Consider the following 25,890-nt stretch of genomic DNA (forward strand, 5'->3'; position numbering starts at 1 on the left):
GTTTATCATTCGGTGTGAATAAGGAGAAAAAAGAAAACAAAAAACTGAACTTGGTCAGCGGAAGTTTGGACTGCAAAGGATCAACTGGCTAGACTCCAGCCCTTCCCCCCTTCCTCCCTCCCGCAAAATACAGGGTTTGGAAAAATAAGCAGTGTTTATTTACTAACAATGACATAAAATACATCTTAATATATTTTTATTTCTTTACAAATTAAAAGATGCATTGGAAAAACAAGTGAAGAAAAATGAAAGGTTCATTTATGATTTCATTTCCACCCCCACACCCCCCAGTATTAATACTAGAAATTAGTATTTGTGGAAGCCTGTGGTTGCTGTGCCTCAATATTCCTGGGAAGATCTTTCCCACCCCCACCCCCGGTTAAAAAATCCTCTGGGTTTATTTGGTTGGAGGCAGTATACATGGAGTAAAAAGTCAGCCGCATTCATACAAAAAACGCTGAAGGTTCTGTCAACTACATCTTGAAAGAGTTTCTCCATGACAATTTTCATATTCCCCTTTCTGTGTAGTGATGGGAGGGAAGACAAACTAGCAGCATTAGAAGAAAAAATGGATTTATCTACATGCTACAGGATACGGAACTAAAACCACAGCCAGATATTTTTCTGATCTTCACAAGGACTTTCAAATATCAAACCCAGATCACATGTTCTCTAATCCACCCACATTCTTCCTTCCACTTCTAGTGCTATTGGTAGCTTCAACTCCTGCGTACGGTAAGAACACTTGCTCAGCGTTCAAGCTAAAATATACAAGCCCCCTTTCACAAGTGAATAAACAAAGCCCTTAGAATTCTGATTTTGATTTACACTTGCTCCCTCTTCGCAGGAGTCTTCTCATCCCCCCTTGAAGAATGGAGCAGCAGAGTGGCCAAAGTGGATGGATTAATCTGTCTGAGGTATTTTAATTTAACAAACAGGTTATAAAAAGGTTTTGTGCAAGCTGATCAGTAGGTAGAATGGGGGAGGGTATAAACATCCAGTAATGAAACTCTTCACTACGGCCCCGATGCTTTCAATAACTGCAATTAGGTACCTGCGATACCTACTACAGTACGCTCTAAATCTCAAGTTTTCTTATCCCCTTCCCTTATGTTCCAGGGTACAAAGGAATCTCAAATTTGCATCAGTATAAATCAAATTCCAGCTTGTTCGCTACGATTCACAATAGTATGGTTGAAAGTGGCCACTTCCTTATCATCTAGATCCTACACAGCCCCACATCACCTCGTTAGAAGTATTTTCTGCTTAAGGTTAAGAGGCTTTTGTCCCCACCATCTGGACAGGTAAGCTCTGCAGGAGAGGCCACGGAACATGGGTCGGGTAGGACACGCAGCGCCGTGCGATGAGAAGGAAAGGAGTTAGCACACACGCCGGCAGGAAGCGCCGCCTCTGCCCCCACGCTGCTCAGCAGCTTTCGGTTGCTGCTCTCTGAACTGTTACTGCCTCACAGACCTGCAGACACTACAGCACCGGGAGGGCCCTGCTGCCTCCTGGCTTACCGCTCTTTCCCTTTTCAGGGCTTCCCGGTCCAGCCAGCCACGCGGCACCCCGCTGCGCTGCCACCTCACAGGTCCCTCTGCAGAGACGACACGGAGCGCTTGGCTGCTCCAGCTCCCATCACCTGACCTGCCTCTTGTCCTCCCCACTGCGCATCCTCTTCACACCTGGAGCACGCACACGCGCCCATACAAACACACAGCAACTACCAGAAGTTTTGAAGAGTTATCGCTTTTTCACCTGATGTTGAATCATGTACAGTGAACTGAAAAAAACCCCAAAAAACAAACTACATTCATTACGACAGGATTAGCGAGCATGGGGTGGGGTGGGGTGTGAAGTCCTGCCAAGCACAGGAAACAATTTAGATGCAGGTAAAAGACCTGGTATCAAAGGCCTTTTTTTTTTTTTTTTTTCTTTTTTTTTCTTTTTTATTTTAGCCCTCACCAGGAAAATTTTTCATCTCTCTTACGGGACTGGGAGAGGTTGAAAGGATTTCTGCTTATGCAATGTGTATTAAAAATTATGGAATTGTACAGATTTCTATGTTGTCCTTTTTGAGGGCGCTGGGCCTTCTGATCAGGTCATTAGTGGAGACCAAAATGTCACTGCTGAGCTCCAGCACCGCTCCCTCCTCTAGCTCAGTAGCTGCCGAATCTCCTTGTGCATGTGACACAGGAAGTCCACGTATGAAGCGCCCCCACTCAGGCTCTTGTCCTCCACTAGGAAGTGTTTGAACAGCATTTCCAACTTATCTTCTTGCTTCACAATTATTAACTACAAAAAACCAAAAGAACAAAACCAACAGTGAGTTGTTAGCAGAGTTAACGCTTTTGGAAAAAAAGAGCAGAGCGCTAAACAGCTCAAAAATCCAAAGCCGGGTAACTGGAATCAACGGGAATCACAGCATATGCGGGCTTATGTGCTTTGACTCCTGTAACTAAGCTGCGTGAGGTGTCAATCCCTTCTAAATAGAAGGAAAATAAGTGTACGTTGTTTGTGCAGTAGTATATCACAATAGGTCTGAAAAAAATTAGTTTTATAACTATGGTAGGCACAGAACTCCAAAACCAGTATCAAAACTCTTTTCAGATCCTTGAAAACTTTACGTTTGAATCACATTTATGAGACTAGGAGGACCAAGCTCAGCGCTGCAGCGTTACCAGGCATCAGCCGCTCTGCTAAAAGGGAAGGGCATTTAAAGCTACGAACGCAGGGCAACATTTTTACCTTCATGTAGCGGGATCTCTGCATTTGAAGCATGTTAATAATAGATCGTACTTTCTTTGAAAAGGGATTTTCCAAGACAGGCAGGGTACTCTGGAACGAAATACATCCAATCCCCATTAAGCAGGCGAAGTAGAGCAACATTAAACAAGAAACACTCAGCAGCTTTGTCATAGTACGTAAGGTTAGAGATACCCCCGCTACCATCCAGTCTCTTTGACCTCAACTAGTGAAAAGAGAATAATCACACTGTATCAGAATTAAAGGTCAATTGTTCATTTCATTTACATATCAGCTGCTCTTCTCACTATAACGCTAGGGAAAAGCGCGGCCAACACGCCCAGACAGCGACATTTCCACCAGTGTCACACCCCTGTGCTTTTCTTGTTCCTAGTACAAAAAAATTTAACACTATTTTCTCAACTTGGCTTCTCACTGTTTATAAAGTTTTGGGCCACTATCACAGACGCTAGGCTCCCGTACCGCCATCCAGCTCACCAAGGCGCTGCTGATCTGGCCGAAGGACGACACGCCGAAGAGGTTCTGGATCAGGCCCTGCTGCACGTTGACTCCCACCCACACGAAGATGTTCAGCCCGTTCTCCAGCAGGTATATGTCACCCTTGGAGAGACGTTCTTCTGAGTTCCGGATTGCTGGTGGCAAGGAGTCACTGTCAACATCTGCTTTGGTCTGCTTTACAGTGAAATGAATTAAAACAATAAAATCAAGATTATGAAACAAGAACTTCTGAAAACATCCTGAAAATTTCTGCCACTAAGGCCCCAATGGTTTTCTCATTTCTAAGACTCCTAAGACTGCAACAGCTGGGACTGAAGTATCACTCCCCAGCTCAGTTTTCTTACTGAACGTGACACAGAAGCAGATCAGAGACCCCTGGTCAGCCAAAGAGAACACACGGCTTCTGTGAAATGACTCTGCAGTTCCACCATTGCCTCCTGGCGTAGAAATGTAATTAGTTGTTAGTGTTACTCCAGCGACTATGGTACTGCAAAGTCAGAGTAGTACTTCAAGTTTTGCTGCAACTATGAAAATTACTACCTGAAGTTACAAGAAGTTTTAGGATTTTTAAAAGACTATGAAATTCCAGAGTCAAAAGCTGTCATCCTCACAGCTCAGGAAAAAAAAATCCCCCAGAAAATTCACAAGATGCAGTAATGCGTCTGCCCCTGAGTGGAATTAAGTGAAATCTCCCAACAGATGGCAGATCCCAAATCCTTCTCCAATCGCTTTCCCTTGCTGAAACACAAACGCCAACCCTTATGACGAGTCAAGACAACAGCAAGTCTCTAGTAGTACAAATACCCCTGAATTACTCACCAGGGGCAGAAGCCTGGGATAAAAGAAAACGTTTGTTTCTGCCACATCCATGGATGTGACTAACTGACGAATGTAGGCACGGTCATCTGTTGTGACCTCCGGAGCGGGCTGAAGGACGTCACTCTTCAACACACAGTTCAAGTACACAGGAAGCAGCTTCATGCATTCAGGGAGGATCAGCTACAAGGCACAAGCAGACAAAGGCGGTCAGCTGTCGTGCTGAATAAGCTTAGGTTGGACAAAACGAGGCTTGCGTGAACCAACAAGGTGTGGTTTAGCTGTGAGGGGTAAAAGCAGAGAGTCTAATTCTATCATGGACTTGCAAAAGGAACATAGAACTTTTCCCTGGAGTGCTTCCTGGGCTCCAGACACGTGTCCAAGAAACCATTCTCAACTGCAGTTTTACTTGCAGTCTCTCTACATCCCCGAGTCTTCTCTTTGCAAATTTCTGCCGAGCAAAGCAATTTCTTTTTTTGAGTAGGCTAGGTAGGGGGAAGCTCTCATCACCTTTTAACACCTGAGCCTGCGATTCAAGCAAGAGCATTGGAGTTTACCTGGCCAGCAGAAGAGGGACTAGCACAGTTCTTTCGATAGCAAGCTAGAATCTGGGCACACTGGTTGATCAGTGCATCTCGTACAGTCTTCACTGGACTACTCAAAACTCCACGATATGCTGCACAGAAGAGGAAAGAGATGGACAGCTATCAAGTGATTGCTCATTAAGAGTAAACAAAATCCAACACTACTTCCACAAAGTAAATCTAAACAACTATCGTTTATGAAGGTCTTTTTTCCCTCTCCTTCAAACCTGTGGGAAAGAGAGAGGACACATTCCTACTGAAGAGCTGAACAAGCTCATTTACTCCGTGTTATTACATATTCTTCAACTCTTTATTTCCCAGGTACTTTAAAATACACTTCATCATGCTTAAAAACATGGAGTACTATAAAAACTCCTTTAATAGCCTGGCCATCCTTCTTTAATGGACTGAAAATTGACCATTCCTTAAATTTTAACGGTGATAAACATACATAGCTCTCAATCTCTGCTGGATTTGTAGGCTTTTACTGCAAACTAGAAAGGGTAAATGGGGTACAAGGCATAAAAGAATGATATTTAACACAGATCTATGAGCTAAGGCCACTGTTTCCTATTCCCAGAGCAAAATCCTGGAACATTTCAAGAACATACTAAACCGGTCCAAAAGTAAATACAAGGATGAATTCAGACAGCTGTCAGCACACGTCTCTATTAAAAAAGACAAGAATTTGTACGAAGGATAAGCCCACACCATCTATCTGTAACCCTCATCCTAAGCAACAAGACTATCGTGCTGACTTCGTGCTCTTCCTCATAAATGACTGAGCTGTCAGGATTGCCGCCTGGCATTTGATGGAAAGAGAACAAACAGGTGTCAAGTGGATGACAACAGGCATTTTAACAGCAGTTAAAGGTTGCAACGCTTGTTACTATATTTACCCTTACCGTATTTAGCCAAGTAATTGATGAGCGTGTCTGTCTCACAGTTTCGATAGAGGTCAGCAAGCTGTGTGCAACAGTTTAAGGAGAGGTTGTGAATGCGGAGTCGTCGCTGTCCTGCACAACTTGTATACAACAGCGCACACTGCAAGAGACAACAACGCCAGGATACAGAAAAATGAGGTCCTGCTGCAGTAAGAAAGGCAGGGTCTGAATATACTTTATTAAAAACTAGGTCTTAGATGCCTAAACGAGTAAGATAATTATGTAAAAGACTGGCATGGTAAGCTAAAAGCATATGCTAAGAATCAGGGTCCATGACAGATAACAAGCAGCAATGTCAGCAGTTTGTATTAAGGGAACTAACCGGTCTTGGAAAACAGAATGTAGTTTCAAGTAGTCTAGGTCACCCTGAGAACAAGTATGCTGAAAGGTTAAGACTATCGTAAGGGGCAGAAAGAAAGAACAAACAGTTCCTTGAAGGAGTGTCTCATAACCCAGTTCTGAGTGATGTCATCCTTGTCTGCAACCGGCATGCTCCCCAGCTGAGATTCGGTTCCACCTTGGCACAGTTTTGTTGACAATTCTGAACTGTCAGCTCACATCTTTCTCCGAGAAAGCCTCCCGCCTCACCTGAAGGAGCGCACCACTGTCTTCGCTCAGTTTGTCATCGTGCTTGAATTCCACCGTGATTGTTTTATCACAGTCCAAACCTGCCATCTCTACATCTGTTGTGTTGCTCATATAGAAGGCTCCAAAAAAGTCAGTTGCTCGAATACCTAAAAAAAAATTTAAAAACCAAGCCAATGTGAACCGCAATTCTCAACAGAAAAACAAGACAGACTGCTTTTGCAGCCCTGAAAATTCTGTTATCAGTGACAAAAAGTTATCACGACAGATTTTAGCAGGGATCTTTCCTCAGTCTTGACAAAAGTCTTAGAATTTCAAAGCTTCAGCAGAGCTTTTTGCATAGCTTAGCCTCAAGATGTTTTAAATCAGTGAGAAATCTGTTACCTCCCATATGACATGCTTGAAGTGGTCAATTTAGTAAGACTTATCCTAACACCCACCTGTGCTTGTGCGCACTCTCATTACAGCATCAAATCCCACTTCTTTCTGCACATCTCTTCTCAAGTCATTCAGGAACCTATCCTGGTCTGTCTCCAGCTAGAACACAAGCAATAATTCAAGTTTCACACTCCCATAAACCAGAGCTGCTCCATAAACCATAAAGTAATTTAAAACCAGATACTGTCTCCTGCAGTCTAACTCTAAAAATCGGCCATCATACAGAGCTCAGTGCCCTGCTAATGAAATATTGTGCTGAAAGGTAACAGCATAGCTCTTCTTGTTGTTGTTTTTGTTATTAATAGATATTTTGCGTAAAGAGATAAAGCTAACAAAATCATTTTGGTAGAAGTCTTGAAATTTAAGCAGGAAATTCATTTCCAAAGAAGTATTTGTTCACTATTGTTCACACTATGAAAAAGAACTCTTACCTAAACAGGAATTCTTATTTAGATCCAATACCAGCCTGAGCCAATGCGTCTCTTACCTGGAAATAGGCATACTTATAAATGGAGCCTCCCGTCTGGTAGGTTACTACGCCTAGTGTCGCCACATCCAAATACTGGTTTGGAAACAGGAACAGATCCACACAGCAGCCCTGGGCCACACAATCCTTGGCCAGGTTGTTGTAAAAGCTTGTCTGTGGTTGAAACAAAGTCTAAAAAAGGAAGTCAGAGGCGAGATCAGAAGTTTGTGGTAAGAAAAGGAAAGCGAGATCCAGTTTAAAATCCCAGTCAATATACTTTTATACTTTGGGTTTCCTTTTGCAGAAATTAGGATCATACAAATTCTTCCTGACCCTGCCTGCAACGAACTGTTGCGTATTACAAAAGTTACAAAAATTACAAAAGTCTTGCTTTAACTGTTAAGTCCAGCACGTTTACTTTAACCCAGCTACAGTATTTTGTCCTGTATAAGTATCTAGGTCTGTCTCTTCTTGTCCTCGCACCAGAGCTGGCCTTATGATATTGAAGTCTACACAGCTCTGCCCGAGAACAGAAGATAGAAGTGCAATGCTAGAAGATACTAGCTGGGATGGTTACATGACGTGCTACCCTTATAATTTTTTTTAACGTTGCTTCAGAGTTATTTTAGCTTGTAAAAAGTATAATATAGACCTGTTATGCAAGCATCATGCAAGACCTGTTATGTAAGTATCATGCATGTCAGTATTACCTTCTCCTTGTCTGTGTTGATCAGTTTCTTATCATCCCTGTTCTTTAGCTTCCCTGGGGCCTCCGCGATGGGCAGAGAGGTGTGGAAAATGAAGAGCTTGCCAGCACACTCAGCTGCCTGCAGGAAAGCGAGTGCAATAGCGCAGGTTAGAAACATTTCTAAAAACTGTAAAGGAAAACACGATTCAAGAACAAGCAACCTCTTTAGTTCTTTATGTCAGGAAGGCGCTCCATCATGCGCACCAGCTCGGTGATCACTCGGTTACTGCAGCAGTGTCCCACTCAGGGAGCACAGCTTACTGGTCAGTTACAGGAAAGCAAGTTTCAGTTTTACTGGACTCGTGCTGGTTCCCTGGCAGGGAGAAAAGGACCGGCTCCAGGGGGGCACAGAGCAGTGAGCAGGACTCAGCTACAAAAGGTTTTGTGCAAACACATTACAGTGCTTTCTTCTCTAATTTGCACCTACTGAGTGTGTGGAAAAGAGTCACAGAAATGTCAGAGAATTTTCTAAGCTGAGCTTCAACGATCATTAATTTTAAATCAATATCCTGTGCCAACACTAGCCAATGTTTCTAGTAGGTTATTTTCTCTGACATGCAGTATGGAAACAATCAGTAATTTATATTATTTCTTTACTGAACAATTGTCAGCAAAATCGAGTTTGAGACTTCTAAGAACTTACATGACAGACAAATAGAGCCATGTGAACAGTTTTGGACGGAATCATACAGGCAATCAATTCAATCAGTATATGCAAGTTGGTTGGAGTCAGACATGCATGTAATTATCTGGATGAAGTACTGGAGTGGAAGAACTTTTGGAAAGGTTTACGTGGTTAGCACTTTGTTGCGGGCAACTTTAACAGATAGCATGCTCTCCTTTTATTTAAGGTTATACCAGAGCTTCAAGCCCAGGATGAGAAAGACACCGTGTTATAGAACTCCTCAATGAGACATGACAGACTTCAGCACTTTTGTAGTGTCTATAAACTGTTCAAAGCAAAACCCAACCAGGTAGCTGAGAGTAAGCCACACATCTTGTACTTTGAGCTGAAATTGTTAAGAAAACCAGCTGGGTAAGGAACAGATAAATCCAGAGGCACATGCACTTGGAAGAATGAATCAAGTACTTCCTACACGCAGCACATCTACCACAAGGCAGCTTACAAAAAAAGGTTCAGAATTGTCTTACTAGCATGTGTTAGCAGAATGTGAACTTCAGAGTACTCTGTCTGAAACCAATTTGCCATGACAACACGTTTACTAACCTTCAGCGCCTCCAGCCCTGCTTGAATCACAGGTGCAAAAACTGTTTCTGTTTCTCTTGTGTCTGCAAACATTTCTGGAATCTGATCCAGCAAACTAGCAAAGAACAAGAAAAAAAAAAGAGGAAACCCAAAATCCAATTAACTGGAAAAGCCACACAGTTACAATCGATGACCCGAGACTGTGGTGTCTAAACAGAAGTCCCCAAAGTGCCTGTGACTGAGTAATTTTTACAGGATCTGGCATCTCATCACTATCTCTGACAAAAAAATGATGCTTCGCCAGCCCTCACTGCCTTCTCTCACCCATATCCTCTGTGCTTGCTGTAGAGCCCCAAATGGTGCCTACTGCAACAGCTCTTCTGTATTACTTCTCTTTTAATATATTCCAATATATATTGGTAAGTAAATTCTAGGAAAGACTAGCGACACTTGGCCTGTTTCCCAAGCATCCCATGTGCCAAAGATTAATAGGTTTAAAGCCAGAGTTTTGTATTTCTGCTTGTTAACGCACTACAAAACAGGCTAGAAATTTTCTTTAAAAACATGCAGCACCAGGTCGAGTTCCCAAAACGTAGTTAGCTACACATCATGGTTTAATTACACTTCAAATACCATGTTAAACAGTTTGCCAAGACTTTTATAATTGCTCTTTTTTTCTTCTAGATTTTATCGTCTCTATCCCACTCATTCGATTTTCTTCACAGAAGCAAAAATCAGACATCGTTGTCTCCGTTTAAGGCAACTGCCTAAATAACTGTAAAGACAGTGATTCAGTATTCTCAGGACTTTTCCTTGGCATCATTCTAGTTGTGTTTTCTTTTTTCCCAGAAATGCCCTTCTGCATTAAATCCCCTTGATATGTACCTTCTGCTAAGCCAGACTAGGAGCCAAATATGCCCTTTACCCCATGAATATTCCCATTCTACTTTGCCAGCTTAACCTCAAAGAGTATAGGAAGTTAAAATACATGGAGTGACTTCTAGGTGAGTAACATGACAAATATTCACACAACACTCAAATCTGCCAAAAAAGTAATTTACTACACACACTGTAAATCAGTTTCTATTACCTGGCAATAACCGTCCTGGATTCATTCACGTTCACCAGAAAACCGTCAAGGAGTGGCACAAACATATCTGCCACATCTGAAACAACCATCATTTGTGGCTGTGCCAGGGAGCTCTTCACGTTATAGAAGTGTAACACTTTGTTGTAGGTGACAAAGCCTACTCGAATGGCTGATTCTTCCATGTTGCCCTCCCTGTAAGAGACATACTTGCCTTCACATCTAAGTAGATAGTGAAATCATTACACAGAACCCAACACAATAAGGGATAAGAGAAAAATGAAAGGAAGAAAAAAATATTTTCACCTAGAAAGGTATCCATAAAGATGTTCTGCTTGGCCTTTTTCTGAAGAAAAGCTTGACAGGATTATCAAGTATTTTTTTATTTTCTAGCTTTTTTAAAAAGGGAAAAAGTGACAGTTTTCCCCATTTTGACTGGCTACAGCGCTACACATTATACCTACCTGGGCAGGTAATTTAGGAGTGACTTTAATTCTTCACATATTAGCCTCACTAAGCCACTCTTCACAGCATTGTAAGACACATCAATCATGAAAATGAAAGCAGGTGGACTGGGAAACTTGTTGTTCTGTGGAAGAGAAGGAAGAAGTCACATTACATCTCTGTAACATGGGCAGATGAACGCTGGTCAAAGCTCTAACAGCTTTCACGCACTTTTCTACTTGTAAGCAGCAGTTGTTTCTTCAGATCATTCTCCCATCCCTGCCCACCTAACAGACATACAAGCACACTGTGCTTGAAACGGGCTGGTATGACATGCCCTAGACTGATTTTGCTATTGCTGAGCGAAGAACAGGCTGGTTATAAATAAATTATAGAATCATTTAGGTAGGAAAAGACCTTTAAGATGGTCAGGTCCAACCGTTAACCCAGCACTGCCATGGCCACCACTAAACCATGTCCCTAAGAAGTGCCACATCTATGTGTCTTTTAAAGACCCCCAGGAATGGTGACTCCACCGCCTCCCGGGGCAGCCTGTTCCAGTGCCTGACCAACCGTTCTGTGAAGAAATTTTCCCTAATGCCCAACCTCAACCTCCCCCGGCACAACTCAAGGCCACTTCCTCTTGTCCTATCGCTTGTTACTTGGGAGAAGAGACCGACACCCATCTCACTACAACCTCCTTTCAGGCAGTTGTAGAGAGCAAGATGGTGTCCCCTGAGCCTCCTTTTCTTCAGACTAAACAACCCCTCAGCCGCTCCTTGGAAGAGTCGTGCCCTAGACCATCCACTTACATGACTCAGCCAGATAGGGAAAGCAGACAGGGAAGTTTCCTGCCAGTTCTCAAGACTTCGGAATACAGCCAGGCTTGTTATAGGTGATTTCATCAACATAAAGCAAAATATTTTCCTCTCTGAGAACTGCAGACTTTCCCTTCTACTTAAATATCAGGTTTGCTTTGGGAAAGAAAAATTTGTTTCGGGAAAAGTCTTCTGAAGACTATATGTCATACCAGAAGTAGTGCACAGAACGAAAGCAAAACAGAAGAACTTTCAAAAAAGCTGGGAAGATAACACCTTGTTCGAATTAAAAATGCTTCTTACACTGTTAGAAACAAGATAATGTTTTTTTCCGTTAACGCAGAGTAAAGATGAGGCATCAGAAAGTAACCAGTATAAAGCTGCAACACTTGAGACATCTATTTTCCCCAGCATTTACTTCGGCAGAGATGTAAGTTGCTTTAATAAACACCTTGCATATTTTTCCTATTCCTTAGAAGTTTATTATTAAAGTATTTTAATTTTAATAATATCTGACAATATATTTTTTATATATATATACGACAATAATCTCACAATATATTATTTCCACACTATTCTTGTGTTTTTAACCACTATGCCTGTACTTGAAATTTAACTTCAATAGATAAAGACTCTCTCAGGCCAAATTGTACCTCTCCTACCTTCTCCTTCTGCCCCAAGGACTACTGCAAGAGCGTCCCTCCTGCAGAACTGCTAAGGTAACAGCAGCTATAGCTGCTGATACAGCTCCAGAAGACAATGACAGAGGCAGCTATAATAAAAATGATGTCATGTGTGATCAAAACCTGCTCTACTTTGGGAAGTAATCAGACAAGCACATTATTTTGCATAATGAAGTCAGCTGAATTAATGCTGTTAATTATCTCTGCCAGCTAGAAAGCAGCCTCAGACAATTCATGTCATTCTTGCTTCTAGGAAAATAGATTTTTCATTTAAAAGCAAAACAAAATACAGTAATAAACACATACTACTGTACCTTGCAATAGTCAACTGTTGCTAGAAACTCGTAAGACCCCAGTGATAACTCAGGTCGGTCATAGAAGTCCACTCGCTTTCCAGTATGATCCAAATGCTGGAAGTAATGAGGTGGCACTGGGAAAGGAAAAATCAAGTTCACTGACACAGCCATGACAACCACAGTGACTAGAGAGCTAGCAGGACAACAGCTGTTCCAACTCCAGGAAAGCTAGCTAGCACTGTGCTAGCATGCAAGTATTACTAAAAATATTAATGCAATTTAAGAGCATCATTAAAGTCAAATAATGCAGACAAACTGCTTCCAGTCTATTCTACGCACCAGGTGGCACACTGTATAGCCACTATTGTACTTTTCTTGAATGTCCTTTGCATTCCCATTTGACCTTTCATATCAGAAATGTCACTACAACACACTCTTAGGATGCTTCTGAAGTATTTAGTCCAAAGGTAACATGTAACAATCTTTTATAAGTAGCAACAAATGATTTTATTTGGAGTTTGAGGCAAAGTACAGGTACAATGTTCCTGACTCAATTCAGGGTAACTGAAAGATTGAGCTCCTTATTTTGCTATATGAGTCAGCTTCTCCCTTCCCTTCCCATGCTGCACAAGAGTAAAAGTCTTCCAGAGGCTGCCATAATCCTTTTGTCAGAATAGACAGGGCACTTCCTACAGCGTGATGTAAAGCATTAGGAAGGAGGAAGGAACCAGAAGTATAACCACGTGCCCAGTGCCCATTACTTTTGTGCTGGTACCTAGCCCAAGCGGGAGTTAAGCTAAGCTTTTACCCACAAAAGTCAGCTGCAGAAACAAAGAAAGCATTTCCCTTGGCCCCAAGAACTACCACGACAGACTGTCCCCCTGGAGAATTGCTAGTGTGATAAAACTTATTCCAGCTATAGCTGCCTATATAGCTCCAGGGGAGAACAAAAAATGACATCATTTGTAACGATAAAATTCACCACCTTTAAATTATTCTAAACATTCACATTTTCAACAGTTCAAAAGAAAACAAAGTGATATCATAAAGACTATATATCACTTATCACTCTTCTCCTCTCCAAGGACACATCCAGTAGGAGCTAATTACGCCATTGTTTTTGCAGAGAACAAAAATTGTCCTCGAGTATCAGGTACAACTATATTGTACTTTCACAGCATTGCTTTCATCAGCAGTCTGAGCGTCCCTCCCTTTCCTGCCCCTGCTCAGCTGTCACAGGTACAGCCATTCATGCAGCTGCTGAGTGAGCAGGGAATGCACGCAGGCTGGAAATCACCAGACAAAAATGTTTTTTTAAAAGTTGGCCATTTCTAACCCCCCATCAGCTTCCCACCTTGGTTTGTACGAACAGTTGTACAGCATAACTGAGGTGATAAGAACAAACAGTCCATTAAAAGCCACTAGTGCTACCAAATGAAACACTCAATACATCACTCTGAAGTTTGTTGCACCTTACATTCCATCGTGACTTCAAAACAAATCTACAGATGTCATGCTGTGAGCAGCACAGAGTGACCTCTGCTTAAAAAAAGCATGTTTTATATTAATTTAGAAGAGCAACTAAGGTTAACTGGCATATATACTGAGCATTCCTCTTCAGCTGTAGCATATTTAGCTGCAAACTCACCTCTAAGTAGTGTTTAAACAGGCTTTGTGAGCAAAAAAAAATAATCTTAACTGATGATATTGACTAGATGTACATCTCAGTAAATGAGAAATGACAAATAAATAGAAAAATGTTAGTTTGAAATACCCTAAGAAAACACCATAAATAAATAAATTTTTCAAGCCACAATACGAGTACCTCATGTTAAAAATTTGGTACAATAATACTGCAATGGATAAGCACCTACTTAATTCAAACATAATTTCAGAACTGAGCACCGAACATGTTTTATAATGAATTTTTTTAAGGACTAAACACACATCAAAGCAAGTATACATTATATATGATCACAACATGGTACACATTTACTTGCTTGCATCTTGTTCAAAGATCACTCCAATAGAGACCGATTTCCAGAAGAAACCTTACCCTCAGTGACACAGCTGCAGAAACAACACTGGAACCTCCTTCCACCCTCAATGAATTGCATAAAAGGGCACATGTAAGCCTTGCACCTATTGCATCGGACAGGGCCGGATTCTCCATGGTCTACCAAATAAGGAAGGGTCTGTGGAAGCAGGGGAAAAAAATTAAAAGTAAGATCACATGATGATGAGAAAGCAGCAACCACACAAATTGCAGAGCTTAGAACTATCTCCCCATACATTGCATAGGGTTTAGCTGTGGGAGAGAGTGCAGGGGGTGGGAAAAACCTGAAGAAGAATTTTGTAAATGCTTTTCAACTCAAGCAGCTGAAAACTGCAGGTCTTTGTGGGCCGCAGTCATTAATGGGCCACCTTACTTACACACAAGTACTCCTGCAGGGTGCTGCACTACCTTACACGGTGCCTGCTTGAGGAGCACGAGCTCTAGCAGGAGTGCCACACTGCACCACACAGATGTATCCCAAGTGAACACCAAGGACCGAAGCCATGCAAAGAACGGCTGCGGTAACTTCAAGGGAGTGAGCACACAATTTACGTTTCACCACAGGCTGGCTGTTTTAAAAGCAACTCTTCACCTCATATTTTTCCCTTGTAAAAAGCGTTTTGACAAAACAGAAGCCAGTCATTGCATGCCATATATTCAACACCACAGCATCCAGGCTATCTTAAGACATTACAGCTGTTAAGATTTACTTTTTAAGTCCACCATGAAATACAATGTATCTGTAAGTTCTGCTTGTCTCAACCCCACTGTATAGCAAGTCCTCAAAAGTGTTACATAGTGATACTATTTTTGAACTCTTGCTGACAATGTATTCTTTCTGCACCAAACCAGGATAAGATACAGACAACTTCTGCAGCTTCTCAACCTTGGAATAAGCAGGAAGCACTTTAAAATTATTAAGACAGAACTTGTACAAACTACAAGCTGCATTCATAGTTCATAGCACCCTTCACAACTAAGAACCTAGCTCAAAAGAAACTTTTAACTACTTTTAAGCTTTCTGACACTAAAGATGTCCAGTCAACTCCCTCAGTCACCCTAAACCTCTGATCATGTTTAAGAGACAACATATTCATTGAGCAGGAGCTGAGCAAATGCTTTCATCACTTTCCCCCCCTCATGCCACAGATGTATCACATCTCTCATTCAGCTCCACTAATCATTTATTGGCAATGCCATGGTTCTGCAGCCGTGTTTCTCAGCTCCTATCACCCAGGCTGACCTCCTCAGAGGAAACAAAAATTTCAAGTTTTCTGATTGCCAGGTAATGTTGGTATTGTACTTCCACACAATACGTTTTATTCCACAGCCTCTCCTCCAATAACATGCACGCAAACAAGGGTGTTGTAAACATGCAGTGCTACGCACTTGTCACTGACCACTTACTCCCAAATGGCACAGCAACACTTCTGAAGCCTCAGAGCTTTGCTTTCTGAACCGTACATTATCACAGGGCAAAGGTATGCACCTGGCAACCAGGTGCTGCATTTTTTTTTATACATTCTGAATTTATCTGAATGCTGTACTTTCATGAGACACTTATCCTCTCATTACTGATATGTTAAGCTTTAGATCTATTTACAGTCTTATTGCAGCAAACAGCTGAGCCTTCATCTGTTGGAAGGGCCCCTCCACAGGGAGCTTGCCCTTGCTGTAAAGAACTTCCCAATGCTAGAACTGACACATCTCCAGGGCAATTATCCGACCATAGCCACGTTTTTTCTGGAGGTCACCAGTGGTTGTTCAAAGCATCAACACACCAGGAGACCTAACAACTAGTTGTCTGTAAAGCTTCTCTAAAAATGTGCACCTCCACAAGCCTCCAGGTTTCTCAAGTAAGACCACATCCTCCTGCGGTGCTCCTTTTAAACTCCAGCCACAATACCGAAGCACAGGAATTAACTTCACAACTTGGTTTTATCGCAAAACACTCTTCAAAACCCAAACCATAGTTTAGGAACACTAATGAAATGCATCAGGAAGAACATGCCCTTAAAAGCCCAGAGGCTATTCCTTTCCTCATCAGATGCTGAAATTAATTTTAACAGGGCACATAAATTTGAATACGTTTGCAGTATTAACAAGCATATTTATCTTTATGTCCCTGCTCCAAGCAGGCTAACACCACACAGTAGCCACAGTATTCAGAATATTCTATAAAATTTCTAGCTCTACAATGTTCTTGAAGCTTTCATGTTCTCAACAGCCAGAGTGGCTAGCTAGCCACGCATTACACCTAGAAGCAAGCAAGTGCTGTACAGAGCAAGGGCAGAAACAAAAGTGCAGCTCAGCAGCGCCCAGTCCTGAAGTCTTGCACTGTCATCCCACACAGCGCTGGGCATGTACGTGAGCATTAGACAGCTTAACCAGTACTGCTTGATACAGTCTCCTCTGATTCCACAACCTGACACCCTAGAAAACACTTAACATCAGTTATTAGTAACAATTTAAATACTTTAGGCCAAGCAAGAAATCGAGATCAACTGAAGCATACACACTTGTGACCATCCTAGTATTTTGGTCATTTGGTCACAGTGCTTGACAGTTACTGTAAAAAAGCTGAAATTATGTTAATTTCATAATAAATGTTAAGTAACTGTTAAATGTTTTGAACACAACATTCTTCTCCCTTACATATCTCTACCACGTGCTTGTGGGAGAATCACTGTTTACCTAGTCTTCATTACCTAAACATTCCTTCTCACTGTATCTGTTAACCGCTGACATCTAACAGCATTCTTCTGACGAGTTCTGCGTGCACACAGTGCGTATGTAACTCTGTGTATGGTTCTCACCTCCTCGGGGGGTAGAGTAGCCAGTGGTTTTATGACAGCAGCTAGGGGAACTTGGGACTGTTTGGCCATATCTGAGGTGCAGGGAATATTGTAAGATGTGCATCTTATGTAGCGAGGGCTTGCGTTACCTGTGAAACAAATTGAAAAATCACCACAAATTTCAGTACAAGTTCATATTCAAGAACAGAAACAAATATACCTTTGTCTACGTTGTGAAGCCACAGAGACTAAGAGCTTATCTAAAGCCATCAATTAATTTCAATCTATGCAAACCCTGAATTCCAAACAAAATGCCTCTTTATGATCAATTACATATAATAAAAGCCCTTAAAACAAATTAACTTGACTTCACATCAACTTAAACCTCTAAAATGCCATTCCCGTTTCACTCTTTTGGCAGAAAACTCAACTCAAACATTTCTACTGTTTGACTTTGTAATTTTGGCTGTAGAATCAGATCACAAAGTTTTAACGGAGCTTTAAATCTCAAAAAACGCATGGGAAATTAGGAGATGAAATATCCTTTCTCTGTGAAGCCCATGGACCAACTGACACCCCAGTTGGTAAAAAAAAGTTCCCAGTCCAGTGCAAATGATCCTGCTAGTAAATTTCAGCTCTTCACTGATATTGCCTCTACAGAAGAGGCTTCATTTGTTGCTTTCTGATATCCCTGCTATTGCTAGTCCCAGGTACCTGCCCTGGAAAACATTTTTTACTTGCAAATTGTTTACTAGCTACCAAGCAATCAAGGGAATCTAAATAGAGATCAAATCAACACAGGACTTGAAACTAAACTCCTATTGGTAAAACATACGTCACCAGCCACCAAAACAATTCTTCAAACTTCTCCTTTCAAGACACAGACATTTATGTCACCTGACTCTTTGGGGTTTGCATTTTGTGTGTTTAGGAAAAGAGAAATATTTTACCTTGATCCTTGACCAAGAAATTTGTAGTAACAAGAGGTGGAACCTGCCCTCTCACTCCAGTGACAAATGGTTCTGACCCACGGTTACTTCTGTCATCTTCAATCACTTGAATCTGTGATGGAAGACATCAGATTAATATTTGGAGGTTTGGTTTCCAAGTACTGTAAAATCCAAAACTTATCTGTAAGGCAGTGAAAGGGGGACCTGAGGAAAACATTACTATCTCTAAAAATAACAAGTCTAAAGCAAATAAGTTTTGTCAAGCAGTCACCTCTCAGTTTCATTTTGAATAGTACTTAATGGTTAACAATAAATTACAAGATGCAAATAGTATTTTTCCCCCAAGTATTTTGAATAGTAGCATATTTTGTGTTTTAAGGCCTGATCTGAACTTATAAAAGCCAAACACACACCAAGAAAGGAATTTTTGGTAGTATTCCCCTGTACACTGGTCCTAGCCACATTTAAATTAGAAACTTCTGTAAGCCTCAGGCTGAAGTTCTAGGGATAACCCAGCTTTTCCCTTCTGTTGTGTTCCCGCTGTTTTCATAGTATGTATTTATTTCTAACCACTAACTGACATAAGGACAGAAGCTTGCAGGGTCAAGTGGAAGTCTTCATTACTCCGTGGTGCTCAAGAGTTTGTGATTTGAATTGTGGGGATGCGGGAGGTGAAGTTTCAATAGACTTGTCAATGAATCAAACTTAAAACTTCAAAGCCAGTAAAAGTCTTAAATTTCTTAGTATTTCAATTTCTTCATTAATGCAAATATGCTAAGATGATGCAAATGCATGCAACAGTCTCACTTGACTAAAATATCCACTGACCTTTGCACAGGAACAGAAAATTATAGTTATACATAGTTGTAACTGTATTTCCATACTGGTGCCTGAATGAAAGCACTAAAGCTAGCAGTCATTCTTCTGATCTTATTTTGCCACCAAACACACATGCCTCTGCTTAGAATAAATTGTGAAATGCAGAAGTTTGCATGGCAAAACTTCCACTCTCTCACTATATTCCAAGTTGCCAGCAGAAAGCCTCCCATAACATCAGACAGCGACTACTCTAGGATAAATTTAGCCCCATTTCAAAAGTCTACACACTGGCTGACATCGGTGATCTTGCTGCTGGTATCCGTTACATGACCAACTTCAACTAAACAAGGAGGAAGTGATACAAGGGTAAAAAAGTGAAATGTGATTTTTTATTTCTAATCCAAAAGGTAGCTGCTTTTTTCTTTCTTTAGGTAAGATTCTCTAAACAAACATAAAATTTTCAAATCCAAAATGTAACGGTTATGTATGAGCACAGATAATGACAGAATGTTTACAGCTCCCCATGCCTCATATTCATCTACTAGAATATTTATATTAGGAATTAACATCAAAACAAAACAGTTCATCTGCAATTTTAGAACTTCAAAGCATTAGCCCAGTACTAGTATATCAACAAGAACAGTAATCAAATACTGCTCAAAACTGGTAGAAAACATGACTAAAGGCTCATGCTGTGCGTATGTGAACTAGAGACACACATATGGACAATTACACTGATGGCTTACACTGAAAATGCCAGTTGGAATCTGATGAAGGAGATATTCTAAAGATCAGACAAAGCGAAGGGGAGACATTCTTCATGATCTGTTTCTGAAACGGTGCTTTTCTATTGCCTCACCATCACAGAAGAGAAGATTTTAACAACCTCTTGTGGTGCAATGTTACTCATTTTGATAAGGCAAGCAGAAGACAGCAAGGAAAGGATGAAGGATTAACGATGGAGGGTTAGTGAGGTGAAGTTCAGGTTTCAGGCATGCACAGATGGTCACCAACACACAGACTACAACTGACATAGATATATACAGCACTTACGGGACTAGGAATTGCATCTGGGTCTATTCTGTGCCTGGGTTTCTGCTGGGGTGGCAGCTCATTAAGTTGCTTTTTTAAAAAAATAAAGAGTGCCACAAAAAAGAAAAAAAGAGAGAAGAGAATAATAAAACAAAAAGTAACAGCGTTACTTCTCTCTACTCAAACCTGCAGCACTGGAATTAGATACATTCAGACACTGCTTCATGCAACAAGAAACATGAGCTTCTGCAGCGTACCTTGCTCCCAAAACCAGCCTTTCCAGGATATAGGGCCTGGGCTCTGAACACATTGCTAAACAGAGGAGTGGCTCACGTGCTCATTTTGGTTAGAAATTGGGGATTTATGCTTTAAGAACATGCTAAAATTAAGGCACTGAACACAAGCCATTTGAGATCTCATTTAGTGGAAGAGAAGAAAAGCAGACAAGCAATTAGACTTCTTATATTCCAAAAAAAATAAATATGGTCATAAACTTTACATAAACCTGGAGTCTTAACAGATAATCTTTTCTGAATAGCCGTAACTTCTGAACAGCACCAGTCCAGATCTAAGATGTAACTCAAGAGTAAATTATTTATATATTTCTGAAGTCAACTGTAAGCACTGCCCTGCAAAGTTTTCCTGTTATCAAATGACTGTGGCCTTCTGAGACAGTAACAGAACCGCATCAGCAGCAGTGGAAGGAACAGCGCAGTAGAGCAGTAGCAATCATACTGCCAGGCTTAGTATTACTCAACATTGCTAACCATTACACATCACTGCGTATCCTTTCTCAGAACCTCGGCTCAAAGATAATCCCAATTTGAGAAGTTGTCCATATTTGACTGAAGTAGCGTCATGGCTTAATGACCAAAAAACCCCACTAACCAGCTTCTTGACGGAATATAGGAAAAGGGAAAGGAAAAGCACTACGATCAACTCCTATTCGCCATATGTTAAACACAAATCATACAGTTCATAGACTGTCACCTCAAAACCTGAAATCAGTTCACCTTGGAAAGTCATTAAGTAAGAATTCAGAAATGCAGAAACAAGCTTAATCAAAGCCCTCAAGGATTCTCAGAACGTAACATAGTACAGAAAAAGACTCAAGGAATTAGAGCACTGATTTGCATATGTGGTGCATTTCTTTAGTCACCAAGAAAAATATTGCTTCTGGGCTTACTCATAACAAAAGACTGAAGCCAGATATACAAGAGAAAAGTCAAACAGGAAAACAGACTGATGTTCTTTGGAACAAGAAACCTATTTTCAGCTTTGGTCATTGTCAGTTCTGTTTTATGTCAAGACACTATGGAAGAGTTCACACTGGTAAGAACAGAGCAAGCTTACAGGGCTAGGAATGGAATCTGGATCCAAGCGTTTTGGCGGAGGTGGTGGTCCGGGCGGACTTCCATAATTTGGTGTTCCTGGATAGGCTCCTCCATAGTTTGGCTGGGGACCTCTCACCTGCCCAAAGGAACCTTACAAGAAAGGGACAGCAAAATCAAACCATGGCTAACACTAGCCACCTCCTTGTTAGGCACTGCCCACTTTTCCTGTCATTGCCAAAACCCAAGAAAAATAAAGTCAGTTGCTTCTCAGCTAATTAGGATGAAACATTTATCACAGTGGTTCAGCTTAGACCTGTGTGTCTCTATCAATGATCCAATAAACTGATACAGTCCTCCTTAAAACCAGACTTAAGTAAACACAGGTGTTTGCACTAACATAACTGGTTTTAGAAGAGTATGATTACAACATGCATTAAGATCATGCACTATGAACATTTAAGTTAAATTGCAGAACTGCCTAATAGAAAGTGCACACAGAACAGCCAAATAAATTAGTGGATGACCCATAATTCCTCAAACTCAAGATGTGCAAAGAGTTCTCTAGGGCAGTTTTGGCTTGTCTGAAATTATAGTAATAGGTTAATGTGTGATTTTCTCTTGTTTTTAACTACCTGATGTTATTTCACATTACTTTAGACAATTGAGTCAGTTATGGAATACCAACATAACTTACTCCATTAGTGTTTTTATGGTGCACAGCAATCTGGACAGATATTTTTAAGTCATTTATCTGGCCAGTTGTACAAAGCTGCATGGGGGACGGGATTCTCAATCCCCACACTTGCACATGATTACTGTATTCTAGCTATCTGTAAATGTTATTGACTAAATATCAGCTAAAATTGTTATCAATTCATAAAGTTTAATTGATATTACTTCTAAGCACACACACAAAATGTGAAAGGTTCTACAAGGAGAAAAATACATAGTTTTGTCAAAGGAGAAAAAGTAGCAACTGCTTTCGAACGTTTAACAACTCTTCTCAAACACATTGTATATGGCCACAAATTGAAAAAAAAAAAAAGGTAACAAGGCTTTTCAGGATTTCAAATCCCTACTTTTGAACAGATGAGGCTGCAGACATCAAATTAAAGTTCATAATGAAATTTTTATCACAAATTTTTGTAGTATTAAGGCACTAATTACTAACTTTTTGGCCAAGCAAGGTAGGATTCCTTTAGTTACATTAATCTGATTAAAACCTGTACAACAAATATCTTAGAACAACACATCGTATTGTTTATCTTTGATTTGCGCTTCAGACACAAGCACAGGGAAACAAGAGGGAAGCTCTGCAGTGCAGCCACGAGCCCCACCAGTAGCACATCTGAAATCCGGTTCTCAATATGCAGCACACAGAGAAGACGCGTAACTTACAATTCCTACACTAGGAATACTCACCATTCTGCTGCATTTGGTATCCTGGCTGAGGAGGATGAGTGGGAGGAGGTGGTCCATGGAGACCACTCATGGGAGGCCCAGGGTGTGGCCCTGACATAGTTGATGGAGGTGGCGGTGAGGACACATGATTAGGCTGGGGCATCGGTGGTCCAGCAACTGTCTGCCCAGGCAGTGGTGGGCCTGGCATGGTAGGTGGCCTTGGGGCACCTGTGGTGGGAGGGTAAGAGGAAGGTCCAACCCCTGTAGAAGAGGGAGGTGGGGCAAAGCCAGGGACTTGAGTAGGCGGGCGCTGAGTTGATACTGGTTGACCAGGAAACGGAGGCTGTGCCAAAGGAAGACCCTGAGACACACTGGTAGGAGGAGGTCCTTGGCTCGCAGTGTAAGGTGTGTAGAGACCAGATCCTGTTGCACTAAAGCTTCCTGAGACTGGGGGAACCGATGTTGAGGGACCTGATAAGAAAACGACAGAACATAATTTTTGTCTATCCTCGAGACAAACAAGATGCAGGCAAAACCTATTTGACTAGATCATCTAAATAGGTCTACCACTCATCTTCAGATGGACTTGCCAGTACTAGTAGAGACAAACCTTAAGTGAACACCCTCCTAAACTGATCAGAGTGCTGAAACTCCTCCAAGGGATCTGAAACTTGATAGTTCTTTCATTGTCCTCTGTCTCAAAGTCTGAGCTTCTTACTTTACAAAATCAGAATACAGGATTCAGGGCCAGAAAAAAGGGGCAAAGCCAGGAGTATGCAAAACAAGAACCACCACAAATCTGCCTACAGATTTCTTGAGCTGAAATAAGTTTGTACCTTAAAGCCCACACTAACTTGGAGCCTGTAGTTCAAGAATAGTTCTGAGCTTTGGAACTAGTATCTTATGTATTTACCACTGTCCTATTTCTAAGGATTATTTTAGACAAACACATTGCCAAAAGGCTGAAGAAATCTGCATCCCTTACTCCTGATTTTCTTATGAAGACTGTGTTAGAGTACGAGATGCTTGTCAAAGTACTTTACCAAAACAATTTGAAAAAAAAAAATATCAGTGTAGGCAGACCAGCTTACACATACTAAAGACAGATCTCTAGTCTAAAAGAGTCCTGTAATCTACAGCAGTGGGACCACAGATCTAATACAATAGAACAAAATATCTAAATTCAGATTATACTGTTTAAGTAAGTTTCTTCTCAACTTCCAGCAAAACTCCGCAGAGAATCATACAGAGTAGTTTCAGCCCTTTGTGATTTACTGAGCCCTTTCTCCTTATTTTTGACTGGGCTGCTGCATAATGGTGGTGAAGCAGGTAGACTCTCTTAACAGCTTACTTGGGGACAGACTGTTACTGTGTTTCACCTAGTTGAGGAGAAATACTGTTACTCTCTTTTGTTACTCATGCCTTGCAGTACTTCCTGCATTGTCTCCTACAACAGCCTCAGTTCTGTTTTCCCCAAGGATGACCTTATTAGTCAAGGAAAGTACCATTTGCTATGGCAGATGTCAACACTCAGAATTCCCATCACCGAATGGTAATGAATTATTGACGAGCAAATCTTTTATGAAATTACTAGCATAAATGAAAAGCACCTCACCATAGCCCAGTCCAGCTGGGGGAGGAGCAGAGGCTGCAGGACTGCCAATTGTCATCCCTGCCATGTGATTGCTGAGCTGCTGTACACTGGCTGGGGGGGGACCATATTGCTGGAGCGTAGATGTCTGGCTGACAGGCGTGGGTGCTGAGCCTGGCAGAAACGGCTGAGAAGCAGGTGTCCTGAGAAGGAAGATGAGAAATTTCACTGGATTCCCCATTATACAAGCAGTTACAATTCTCTGTGCTTTAAAAATTGTTCTATCACATAAACACTAGCTAGGTCTCAATTATTTACATGAAGCATTGTGGCTCAATTTCAGAAAAATAATTACATAACCTGCGTGGATTTGAATCCCTTTCATCAAAAAAACCAAAACTATTAGTTTTTAAAATAGAAACTCAACATTTGTAACATTTTTTTGTTAATTCAACTTGAGTTATCGCAACAAACAGAGATACTACAACAGAACCTTCGGGGCGAGCAACAGCAAGGCCTGCGCAGCTTTGTACAAATGCTGTGGTGCTCAAAGGATTTGGACTCTCCAGCTGACAAGTGCTGAGCTTAATCAGAAGGCGGCAAAACCCAGCCACCTTCTCCCATAACCAGTAACGGGAATGAAGCAGAAAGGACTGTTGCCACTTCCACCACAGAGGTAAAAGCAGTATCTTTCAGGAGAAGATGCCTAAGAGCTTTTGATGAAGATAATTCAGGGATCCATAATGAACAGAAAAGGACACAGTCCCAACACTAAGGAATTACTCAGTAATGACAGACAGCAACATGCTCCAGACAGAGATATTGCCAAGAAATCAAATACTATGGCTGTGTGGATGCAATTGGTTTAAAACAAGACAGATTATGGGTATCAGAAAATTCCTTATGAGGAACGACTACCACAACAAAGTCTTCGGAGAACTGAAGACTGACTTCAGATCAGTCGCTGGCATCTGCTTATATCCTTCCAGAAGTTTTTAATTTCCAGATACTCTTAATTGTCTAACAAATACCCCTACGGCAAAATGTCGTCCCAAAATAATAAGGAAGCAATAAAGAAAGTCAATGTCCACCACAGGAAGAACAAAGTATTTAGTTTGCTTAAGATCCTAAAAGGTCTAGACCTAGCACAGGTCTGCCAAGGGAAGCCTTTGTTATTAATTGCTCTTCTTCTGTGTACCTCTGCATTGGGGCTGCTGAGGCTGGAATCCCATTCTGCACATCTCCATGTCCAAACGGACTGTATGCCACGTGGCCAGAAGTAAGAGATGCTCCAGAGGCTGGAGGGGGAGCTCCAGATGTTGGAGGGGCTCTTAATGAACCTACAGATGTAAAAGAAAAAAATATCACAAGTTACTCACAGAAACAAGGACCCAAACCAACTACCACAAAAAATTCAAGAAATAAAAATGTGCAGAAACAGTTAAGCAGTGGCCAAATTGATGTATCAATACTCCACAAGCAACAAATAATTTATACTACTATATCAGAACTAGCAAAACTGAAAGCACAAA

At 41.2% G+C, this 25,890-nt stretch overlaps 1 protein-coding gene across 6 annotated transcripts in view; it reads right to left on the reverse strand.

Moving 5' to 3' along the window:
- Nucleotides 1-139: 139 nt before the first annotated feature.
- The window catches only part of SEC24C (SEC24 homolog C, COPII coat complex component), a 39,154-nt gene continuing 13,403 nt past the window's right edge, over nt 140-25,890 (reverse strand). For 3 of the 6 annotated variants that reach the window (XM_037400158.1, XM_037400162.1, XM_037400157.1), the window contains 22 exons: nt 25,557-25,698; nt 24,383-24,561; nt 22,789-23,238; nt 21,386-21,516; nt 20,054-20,122; nt 18,182-18,293; nt 17,253-17,380; nt 14,437-14,575; nt 12,399-12,514; nt 10,604-10,728; nt 10,143-10,334; nt 9,074-9,167; nt 7,808-7,924; nt 7,119-7,289; nt 6,634-6,730; nt 6,197-6,342; nt 5,570-5,708; nt 4,638-4,756; nt 4,084-4,263; nt 3,244-3,438; nt 2,749-2,838; nt 140-2,295 (listed from right to left, as the gene is read on the reverse strand). In XM_037400158.1, coding sequence (XP_037256055.1) covers nt 2,155-2,295; nt 2,749-2,838; nt 3,244-3,438; nt 4,084-4,263; nt 4,638-4,756; nt 5,570-5,708; nt 6,197-6,342; nt 6,634-6,730; nt 7,119-7,289; nt 7,808-7,924; nt 9,074-9,167; nt 10,143-10,334; nt 10,604-10,728; nt 12,399-12,514; nt 14,437-14,575; nt 17,253-17,380; nt 18,182-18,293; nt 20,054-20,122; nt 21,386-21,516; nt 22,789-23,238; nt 24,383-24,561; nt 25,557-25,698 — 3,272 coding nt within the window. In that variant the 3' untranslated portion in view covers nt 140-2,154. The remainder of the gene's footprint in view (nt 2,296-2,748; nt 2,839-3,243; nt 3,439-4,083; nt 4,264-4,637; nt 4,757-5,569; nt 5,709-6,196; nt 6,343-6,633; nt 6,731-7,118; nt 7,290-7,807; nt 7,925-9,073; nt 9,168-10,142; nt 10,335-10,603; nt 10,729-12,398; nt 12,515-14,436; nt 14,576-17,252; nt 17,381-18,181; nt 18,294-20,053; nt 20,123-21,385; nt 21,517-22,788; nt 23,239-24,382; nt 24,562-25,556; nt 25,699-25,890) is intronic. The other 3 variants (XM_037400159.1, XM_037400161.1, XM_037400160.1) reach the window with 3 other exon arrangements.

This window comes from Falco rusticolus, chromosome 9 (assembly GCF_015220075.1).
Source record: "Falco rusticolus isolate bFalRus1 chromosome 9, bFalRus1.pri, whole genome shotgun sequence".
NCBI classification, from domain to species: domain Eukaryota; kingdom Metazoa; phylum Chordata; class Aves; order Falconiformes; family Falconidae; genus Falco; species Falco rusticolus.